Here is an 11,129-nt window from a genome sequence, read left to right on the forward strand (position 1 = left end):
CATAGAAATGGGGTATCTTTTAGGCAAAGGAAGGTACACCTGAAAGGAATTTTCTATTTAGCTCAGGTGAAGGCATGGACTTGGATGCAATGTAAGATTCTGAAAGTTAAATTATCCTATAGTGAATGGTATGTGTGCCATTTTATGTGCTCAAAATCCTTGTGAATTGGTAATCTTTGTAAGCTATAAGTGTTTTAGGAGTTCAAAACACCTTCATCTAAATGAGGATGGGAATGTGGCAGAAGGACCAAAGTTATGAAGTCAACATGAAGAACTTAAAAGACAAACTTTTGCCACTATGAAGGGTGTATATATAATACCACAACTTTGGTTTTGTTTGAGAACCATGTCTTTTATCTTGTGGTATTGTAGGCTATTATTTTGGTTAAATGTTCTATGCAAGCAAAGAAGTATATAACCATGGAGAGACATATATGGTATGCTTGTCATGGTGTGAACCTTTAGTTGTAGTGGCTTCTGGTTTTGGGTTCTAAACATCTCTTTTGTAGAAGGCCAATTTATAATTTTATAAAAGGGTTAAAGAATCCCACAAGGGGCTATGCTATATCTATTTATTTAATCTTTTCTAATAAAAAAATGCAAATGAACACACTTATTTCAAGTAAAATCATGATAATAATGATAATACAATCATTTGTTTTATGATTCTAATTAGTATGTTATGATTACTATCCGACAAAAACAGTTGTTGATAATAATTTAAATAATATGAAACTCAATCCTCTTCAATGGTGTATCTATGTTTGCCACATATCATACATTGACACATGTATGACACTTGTACAATACTTATTGATCAAATACTCAATTTAAATATTTTGTTTTAAGTCTCTCAGATTCTAATACGATTAACTACGAGAAAACATTAATAAGAATAAAATGATGTTTGGAAATGTATAAACTAATTGTACAAGTTTCCATTAAAAAAATAGCAGTAGATCCTAATAAATTATATTTTGATTTTATAAGTATTATTAGAAACATTTTTATTTATTCTCCTATATCATATCGTTATATTTTTTTTCCACGTTTTTAATCTTTAAATGAATCGCGACTATATAGTGTCTTTCTTAATAATCATAATCATGAAAAAAAATGGAAGATTTTAAGTGAATTAGATTTTTTTCATTTTTCAAATTTTTAATAGATGAATTAGACTAACGTTTATATTTTGAGACGGTATGTTTAGATGGAATGCAACATGATTCTTAATTGTTAATGCCATTATAATAATAAGTAGCCCAAGGCAAGAATGGAATATTGGTGGTGGGATCCATAGGGATAATAGGGTTGAATTAATTTTCTAGCAATGGGAATTTTGTAATCTAGAAGGAAGATACGAGGTAAAATTATATCAAAGATGTGGGGAAATACATCGGTGTTTGTGTTTGCATGGAGAAATTTAAGAAAGTAATTCATCTATTTGAAATTTTTTCAAGAAAAATATATGTTTGGATGAGGAAATTAAAATAAAATTAAAATTGAAAAATTTTAAGAAGGTATTTTATAAATAACTAAATAGTAAAATTTGAAATTCACTCGAAAAAAAAGAAAATTGAAATTCTATAAGTTGTGAAATTGTTATTTGGTTAGAACAAAAAAAGTTCACAAGCCGAAAAAGTCGTGTTAGATCGAACAGAAGATCAACTCGAGTGAATTTGGATCGAAGGTCGAGTTGATCATGACATTGCCAAGGCTAACCCAAGTCGAGTCGAGCCAGGATGACAGTGGCCCGAACCGAAGGTCAAGTCGAGTTGAGGCAGCTTGAAGGTTGAGTCATGCTGAGTCAAAGGTATAGTCAGATCGGGTTGACTGAAATTCGAGTCGGGTCAACTTGGTCTGAAGGTCGAATCAAGCCGAAAGTCGACTTAAATAAAACGTTAAGGAGTCCAAATCGAACTAGACCAAAGGTTGAATGTCAAATTGACTTGCTCATGCGGAAGGCCGAACAGAGCCTGATCGGAACAAACCGAGTCGCGTCGAGTCGAAGGTTGAATTGGCTCAAACTTGGCTTAACGTAGAGTTAAGCTAGCTAGGTCTAAGGTCAAGCCTATCTGGCTTGGATTGATGGTCAAGTCGGATCGAAAGTAGCTAGGTTGCACTAATGTCGAACCGATCCAGTGAGGACCAAAGGTTGACTCGGCCTAGGCCAAACCAGAGGTGGAGTTGGGCCAAAGGTCGACTTGAACCAAAAGTTAAGACGAGTCGTACACAATTAAAGGTCGGGTTAAGTTAAGTTAGACTCAAATAAAAATTAAATTCCTTTATCCAAACAAAAAAATTAAAATATAAAATATTTTAATTACTTCGTCCAAACCAATTATTTAATAAATGAAAAAAATTCAATTACAATTAATTTAATTACTAGATATTTTAATTTTTTAGAATTGTTGAAATTCCTCGTCAAAATAAAGATACTATATCAAACTAGGTGAGGGATGTATAAAAATAGATATTTTATATCAATGGGAACAAGTGTATTTGTAGTGTGTGGTGTTGCCTAAAGTTCGAACATTATATATTTAAATTACTTTTGTATGAAAAATGTAAGCTAATACATTCAATCAAGCCTAAATTGTTTAAATAACCAAAGAATATGAGATATAAGGTTAATCTCGTAGTAAAATTAGGAGGAAGATGTAATAAATTAATGTTACCAATAAAAAAGAAATAAAAAAACATAAATTAGGGTTTGAAATAGAACTCACATAGGTTTACCTCCTGCAGCTACCCACTTAGGTAGAGGTCCAGTAAGTTGGTTTCCAGTGAAATATCTAAGAAACGTTAAAAAAGTCAATTATGTACTAGTCAAATGCTAAGCTAATCATTATTATTCTCACCATCTTTCTTTTCTTCTTTTTCATAAAATCATAATAATATTTTGCACCATATAAAAAAATGCCTCTAACACATTATAGAGGAGAGGAAAAGGGTAATCAAATTCTGCACTGTTAATTTTTGTGTGACTTCAATTGGCTATCAATTTGAATTTACTAACTGGATGGTATTACCATATAAGAAATATATAAATTTGGAGGGATTTCTTTTAACAGAAAAAAAAAATGGAATAAACATACAAAAAACTTATACATCATTGAGTATCATGAAAAATATCCATATATTAACCCCGAAATTTGGATCTATATCCTTATTGGCAAATTAAATATACATTTAAACTAAGAACATAGTAAAACTGAATAGATAAAACATACTAGCTAATTACACAAATGCCAAACCAACGAAACAAAATACATTTGAAGTAATGTCATCCAATAAATTTCAATTTTGCTCATGAAATTCTATTTCAATTTTTTTTCATTTTTGTTTTTCAGTCCCAAAAATAGTTCATATAGTACTTTAAACAGTAAAATAAAGTTTTTAGATAATGTTTTACGGAAAATAATATATTTAAAAAAGATTAAAAAAAATTAAGAATCATAAGAAAATATATAACCATTACAAAAAATATATTTAACCCTATAGAATAAATAAAAAAATATTTTTCCACACCAAATATTGACTAATAAAATTAACTTACACGTGTGACAGTTTTGATAGGTTTCCAATGTTCTCTGGAATATTTCCGCGTAATTTGTTAAAGCTTAGGTCTCTGAAAGAAATATCACCCAAAACAACTTATGAAAATTTTTACAGTAGAAATAATAAAACATTATAGTGAACATTAAGATAGTTGAGGAATATAATAAGTCAATAAAATCTGCTGAAAAATTAAATAAGCTATTCTCGGAGCTAACTTAACTATTTCTTTTCAATTACTTTGATAAGTAAGTTTTCAGATAGAGTATTTCAAATAAATAGCTCATATTTTAACATATAAATTAATACTAGAAAATTGCATGGAAGAGTTCATATTGGAAATAGATTGCATGAATAAACACTCACAAGGTTTGCATAGTAGTGTCAATGCCTTTCATGTACCCAAGATATGAAGGTAATTCGTCATTAATTTGGCAGTTCCTTAGTATCCTACGAACCAATATCAAATTTTGTGATTTTTGCAACGAAAATAGGTTAACACTCAATTTTTCATTTAAATGGGTGTAGACCTTATAAATGAATCTCACATGGCAACGAAAAAAATGATAATATTAATAATAATGAAAGCAATTAATTAACTCACAGTGTCTTCAAATTTGTCATATTATTAATTTGTGGGAAAGTAGAATCTGATCCATTAATCAAGTCAGTAATTCTCCTGCATTAAATATTTTTGATGGAGATAAGAAAATGGTTTAAAATTAAATCATGATTACTTATGAAACATTATACTTACAAGTCATATAAGTTGTGCAGCAATGAAATTTGAGAAGGAATTGGCCCACTTAAACCACTACCTTGAATTTCTCTGTACAATAAAAATACAGTTCAACAAAAAGTAATAGAAAAAAAAAAGAAGAAAAAGCATTACATCTTAGTTGAAACATTGTTCTCACAATATTTCAAGATTTGTCCATCTTTGAATAAAACTGGGTATGCTTCCTGAGAAGTTATTGTCATTAAGACGACTGCATGTAAACAATGGAAAGTACGATTCAAATAAAATTCAAAGTACCGAAAAAAAGACAACAAAATTCAAATAAATAATGACAATAAAATGGGAAACTTACAGTTCTCTCAATAATGTAAGTTTAGCCAAAGTTTCGGGAAGTTCTCCGGTAAAATTGTTGGAGGTAAGATGCCTATATGTACAGTAAAATTTAATATAAAAATATTAAAAAATTTGTTCATAAATTAGTATTCAAGGTAAGTAAAAAATTGGGAAGGAGATATTTTTGGATGATTATTTATATTTTTTATGAGAAATATGTTAAGAATAATATTTATTGTAATTTTTATATTAGTTAATCATATACAACATTATGTATAAAAATTGTAAACATAATGAAAATTTGTTTTAGCCCTCCCCGTAGGGATAATGCATGGCTTACAATCTTTGAAGGTGAGAAAGGTTCCCAAGTTCCGGTGTAATATTTCCAGTGAATTGATTAAATTCCAGCACCCTGTTAAGTAGTAGTAAGTTACAATGAACAATAAAAATTCAAAAATCGAAAAGGAAAATTTTATGATCTATGCTTGATAGTAAAAAACTCACAAACTTTCGAGGGTTGTGATGTTTCCTATCTCTTTTGGGATGGGACCAGTAAGTCGATTTCCAAGAAGAGAACTACCATGAAAATGGAAGACATGAATTAGATAAATGTTCTCATAAGTGAGTACGACATATATAAATTATATATAAAAAAATACAACGAAAAAAAGTAAAGAAACAAAGATAAAAGATAGAAAAGTGCATAAAACAAAATATATAAATTATACATTAAAATGTAAAAAGCAAAAGTAGAACAAAGAAGAAAAGTAGAGAAAAAAATTACATAATACGAAGTTTGGAGGAGCCCCAGGCAATAGGTATTGTCCCATTAAGATAATTGCGAGTGAGGTCACTGTCAAAATAAAGAAAATCAAAAGGTTGGTGACACATATCCATACACAATTGGGCAAAACTAATAGTAGAGTGAATGAAGCAAATTTATTGTTCTTAAAAAGAATTGATTGTTACGTACATTTCTTCAAGGTGAGGTAGCCCTGTCAATTCAGATGGGAGCGTGCCAGTAAGATTTTGTGCTTTCAGCGTTCTACAATTATTTATGCAACATAAAAAAATGAAAATAATTAGAAATATTATAAAAAATGACTTCTTTTTTTCATCAAGGGTGATCATATTCCGTTTTTTTTTTCTTTTAAATCCAAGTTAAACATTACCATGCACAAAACATTCATCACACAAAAAATATTTTTAAAAAAACAAAAAACATGGAAGCCAAATCAAAACTGAGAACAATGAATATATAGCAAATTTCTTGTAAAAGAAGTTAAACAACTATAAACATTAGAAGATTATATCTATTATGAAAAAAAAATCAAGAACAATTCTAAATGGCATAATATTATATCATTTGAATTTTATTTTTTAATTCTAGAAAAAAGTCAACTTAAATCAACAATGAACTTTCCTTTATAAAAATATGAAAATAAATAAGTTTTAATTTTTTATATATTTTCGAGTATTTTCTACATTTCTTTTAAGAGATCATGGAACAATTTGAAAATTAGAAAAAGATTTATAGAAGGTCGTGTCAAGTCAATCATGATTGTAGTTGGTCCTAGTGGTTGAAGTGAGTATGCCAAGACTAAAGATCCAAGTGATGGTCTGGGCTGAGGATTGAGCAAAGTTGTTTGGACCTAAGTTCTAGCTAAGTCACTTAGGTTGCAAATTTGAAGGTCAAGATGAGTACACCTAGACCAAAGGTCAATTTTAGTCAACCTAAATCGAAGGTTGAGCTGAGTCGGTCTGAACTGAAAGTAAATTTGATTTTGTCTGAGTTGGAGGTTAAGCCAGGTCTGTCTAGGACAAAAGTTGACCAAAGATCAGACTAAGTCAACCTTAGTTGAAAGTCGTGTCAAGTTGAGCCCAACCAAATGTCAAATTGAGTGAACCTTAGCCAAAGGTCCAACTGAGTCGAGGGCTTAAGGTCAATCGAGGTGGATAAGGTTGAAAAATCAAACTGATATAAAGTTGGGGATGAGACATCCCCAATAAAGACTAAGTAGAGTTGGCTTAAGCCAAAGGTTGAATAAAGTCTATCCTAACTAAAAGTTGAGTCTAATGGGTCTTGGCTGAAAGCCTAGCCAAATGGAACTTTGTTGAAGGCCTAGTCGAGTGTAGGGCTAGGGTTGGGCAAAAATAACCTAACTACACTGAATTATAGTTAATTGAACTGTATTAAACTAGAACTAACTGAACTATTAATAGGAAAAATAAACTATACTATTTATTAGTTTAAGTTTTGAAAAACTGAACTCATAACAGTTAATTACTCTCATAACTGCACTGAACTCTTCCTTCATTTTTTTTAGTATTGTAAGTGGAACTGATTTCTATTACCCACAACAGCCCAATGGTCGTGTAACACATGCTTTAGCATAAACTGAATATTTTTTTTTACAATATTATCCAAATTTATTTTTCATATACCTAACCAATCCACCGTCTAAATTACAATGGATTATTTACCACCCGAATTTAGCTATTTTGTTCTTTTCCATCAATTTAGAATTTGGTTTGGTATATGTGAATTTTAAATGGATTTTTCTTTTTTCTAGTTTAATATTATTAAATTTTAATTTTCATATTTTGTAAGAATAATACTTTTTATTTTTAAAGAAATTGATATTTGGAAATAGTAATATTCTTTCACAAATTGATTTTGATTAATACATTATTTTACGTATATTTAATTTATTGTGTTGATGTTTTAATCGATTAATTAAGTTGTCAAGGAATAGAATAATTATAGAAGAATATAAATATGAGTATACTCTAACTATAAATAAATGAATTCAACAACAATAATAATATGCAAGTAATAGTAATATATTTTTAAAAGGATGTTTATAAAATAATTACCGCTGTTAGCGAGAATTCAAATTTATTTACAAAGTAAATATAATAAAATTAAATTTTATTTATATAAAATTAATAATACACTTACAAATATATAAATATGATATATTTAGAAACAAAATTGTAAATATATTATGTTTTTAAGAAAAAATGTAAAAATATAAATTTAAGTCATATTTTTATATTTAGCTTTCGATTTAATTAAGGTAAAAAATAGTGCATTTTAGTACAAAATTAGTACAATTCAATTCAAATTCAAAAATAGTACGGTTCGGATAAAAAATAGTGTAGTTCAATTCAAAATTAGTGCAATTTAATTTAAAAAAGGTTAAAAAATAGTACAATTTAATTCAAAAAAGGTTAAAAAATAGTGCAATTTAATTCAAAAGTAGTGCATTGCAGTTCAAAAATAATGCAATTCAGTTCAAAAATAGTACATTTTGGAAAATAGTTCTGTTTATAGCAGTCGAATTCAGTTTATATTATACGTAAACCAATTATAATTTATAAAAAATATAATTTTAGTTTTTTGTCTTATAAATATTTTACAAGAAAATTATTTACACATATCATTTTTTTAACCTTTCCGATAATTTGTTATGGTAGCTTGAATATATATATATATATATATATATATATATATATATATATATATATATATATATATATATATATCATTGCAAATTAGTTAGTCCCTTCTTTATATCTCACCTTTGTTCCATAAAAACAGATAGGACTGTTACTAAAATCTTTTATATTAAGTGAATTTTTTTTTGTAAACCTTTAAAAATAATTTGTAATAGAAAACTTTTTTATCAATTTTTATAATAATTTTAATTGATAAATAATTTTTTTTAGATAGTTATATTTTATAAAATTTATAAATTTGTAAATATTATTTATAAAATTTTTGTGAAAAATATTTTATATAAAATATTTCATAAAGAAATGGGTAACAATTTCTTACGATTTTTTTTTATAACAACAGATGAAAAAAATTTTAAAACAAAATTTACAAAAAATATAAATTCTTTTAGTAATTCATAATTTAATTCACATAACATTTGTAGTGTAATAAGTTTGGTCTATCTCGTATAACTATAGTTTTAAATCTCTCTGGATAAATTTAGAAAAGTGGAAAAAAAAATAGTGTTTTTTAATCTTTTTAGATTCAAATTTGATTATTTTACAAAAAGAAATAAGAATTTACTACAATGATTAGAAATGAAAGAGTAATAGAAGACTAATTTATTATTAACTACACAAGTAAAGAGATTTATAGCAAAAATATATTAAAGTAAACTATAAAAGAAAATCTAATAAATAAATAAATAAATAAATAAAATATTTAATAATATTCCGATACAAACAATGCTGTACAATAATAAAAATTAAAAACATTTAAATAATGTGGACAACGGCGGACCTACTCGATGAGAGGAGAGTCACGGCTCCCCAAAAATTTTGAAATTTATTTTTTATATATATTTATTTATTTTTTTAAATTATATTTATATATTATTTATATTAAGTTTATATTATGAAAAATTATAATAAAAGATAAAATAAAAAGTTTAATGGAGATATTAATTTATAAAAGATATTAGAATTTTTTTTTCTATCTATAAGAACTTTCCATAATGTAAATTATTATGAAAATGTGTGAAAAGAAATAAATACAAAGAAATAGATTAGAAAATAGAGATTGAGGAACACATAGATTGAGATTGAAGTATACATTCTCGGATGATCTCTCACATATCAAGGTTAGTATCTTATTATAATTTATATATGTTAAATTTACGATTCTTTTTAGGATGTTTCTCCCAAATTAAGTTTATTCCAAATGAGTATAAACCCTAATTTTGATTTTAGAGATTGTTTGATGAGATTTGTATGAACCTTAATTATAATTTTTCCCAAATTATTATAACCCTTAATTATGAAATTTAGGGATTTTATGTTTTCAACTACCTATGGTAAATTTTTTTAGTTTTGAATTTATATAGTGTTGCTTATTTAATTAAAGTTATGTGAATTTTGTTATGTTTTTCATTGTGATAATTGTGATTTGTGAATACAAATTTTCTTTTTCTAAATATGTGAGAGGTGATAAATTTATATTAGAAAGATTATGATAAAGAGTAAAAGAATTGGTCTTTTGTTGGAAAGGGGAAGGTTTGTAATAAAGATGAAAAAAAAAAGCATCTACATTAACTAAACTTAAGAAATTTCAAGAGAACCAAGAATTCAAGATAATAAAAAACAAATATCTAAATTTTCTAGGGTTACATATAATGAATTTAATAATTCATTAGAACACGATCCGGAAAAATATCCTCACATTTGACAATGGCCACCAAATCAAATTGATGAGGTACGAAGGGCTTATCAAAATGGTATTCATGGTTTATATCACGATATAATAGCATGATATAATAACGAATGATAGTCATATTTTTTTGAATTCTACTATTATGTGTGCTTGTCTTAAGCTGAAGAAATGAAGAGAAAAAAAAAATTTAACTAAAAAAATTATATGTAACAAATTTAATTTGATGCCTCTAAATTTTTTGTCCAAGTTCCGCCGGATGGGAGAGGTCAGTAGGACCATCAGACTCAAATATCCCATCTTTCCTGTCACTATGCATACAGAAGACTTTTGGGACTGAATTGAGCACCATTCTTTACTATATTAACTGGAGAATACCAAAACTAATCTACCCTTAATTACAGTTATAGATTACACGGAGCTATAAAATAAAAGTCGGTTTGAAAGAATGATGAGAGAAATTATAGTTTTATTCCTATTATGTAGCAAAAACAGTCTTCTTCTTAAAAAGAGTAAACCAAGATGAACTCCAATTGAAAGACCACAAGTGTTGATAGAAACTCATTCACCTATGAGTCTTACTCAGTTTACAAAATGAGCTTCGGAAGAAGGGTTGAGTTCAACTTTTTTAGACCAAAAGTTATATCCAGTCTAACATGTGTTGGTCCAAAAGTAATTATAATTTTCTTTAAAAAATAAACTTGAAATGTTCAGAGGAATGGGAATACCTTAAATAAAGAAACTTACATTGAAACAACATGGCAGTAGGTGTCGGTGGGGATAGAACAATTGCATCTGACATAGTTGGCTTTGTCTTTCTCCATAGTTACACTCCACGGAGGTTTATTACTGCATGGATCTATGGTTGTGTCCCAATTCTTATTACCAAGGGTGTTGCCTATATCTTTCAGAGCTTCCACTATCATAACCAAAATTCAAAGGGCTATAATCAGCAAAGGATTTCTTCATTATCTTCCAAACTACATTTATATATATAAAAATATGGTACCTTCAGCTGGGTCAGTGGTATTTTGACCAAAGGCAAGCGATGTGAAGCATGGCAGAAGCAGTGAAAGGAAGAGAAGCTGAGAGGGAGTCATCTTCTTCATGCTCATTGACTACACAATTAGGAATAGTGGAAAACAAGTTCAGATGAGTTGCAAATGATCAAGTTTTAAGGTAGATAATGCATGGAGTATTTGGGTTTGCAATTTAGGAGAGAGAAGTTTCATTGTATTTTCGGTAATGAAAAGCAAAGTGAAGAAATTGACTTCTGAAATATTAGTAGGAGTA

The 11,129-nt window shown here is 27.7% G+C and overlaps 1 protein-coding gene across 1 annotated transcript in view; it reads right to left on the minus strand.

Moving 5' to 3' along the window:
- The window catches only part of LOC114184308 (putative LRR receptor-like serine/threonine-protein kinase At1g53420), a 28,395-nt gene extending 17,266 nt beyond the window's left edge, over positions 1-11,129 (minus strand). The window contains exons 1-13 of the mRNA XM_028071605.2: positions 10,846-11,129; positions 10,584-10,755; positions 5,604-5,675; positions 5,415-5,483; positions 5,135-5,206; positions 4,971-5,042; positions 4,650-4,721; positions 4,476-4,547; positions 4,316-4,387; positions 4,163-4,237; positions 3,925-4,008; positions 3,560-3,631; positions 2,730-2,795 (exon numbers count right to left, since the gene is read on the minus strand). Of these exons, the coding sequence (XP_027927406.2) occupies positions 2,730-2,795; positions 3,560-3,631; positions 3,925-4,008; positions 4,163-4,237; positions 4,316-4,387; positions 4,476-4,547; positions 4,650-4,721; positions 4,971-5,042; positions 5,135-5,206; positions 5,415-5,483; positions 5,604-5,675; positions 10,584-10,755; positions 10,846-10,951 (1,076 nt within the window). The 5' untranslated portion in view covers positions 10,952-11,129. The remainder of the gene's footprint in view (positions 1-2,729; positions 2,796-3,559; positions 3,632-3,924; positions 4,009-4,162; positions 4,238-4,315; positions 4,388-4,475; positions 4,548-4,649; positions 4,722-4,970; positions 5,043-5,134; positions 5,207-5,414; positions 5,484-5,603; positions 5,676-10,583; positions 10,756-10,845) is intronic.

Source organism: Vigna unguiculata, chromosome 5 (genome assembly GCF_037176805.1).
Source record: "Vigna unguiculata cultivar grain cowpea cultivar isolate G323 ecotype 2 chromosome 5, ASM3717680v1, whole genome shotgun sequence".
NCBI classification, from domain to species: Eukaryota; Viridiplantae; Streptophyta; class Magnoliopsida; order Fabales; family Fabaceae; genus Vigna; species Vigna unguiculata.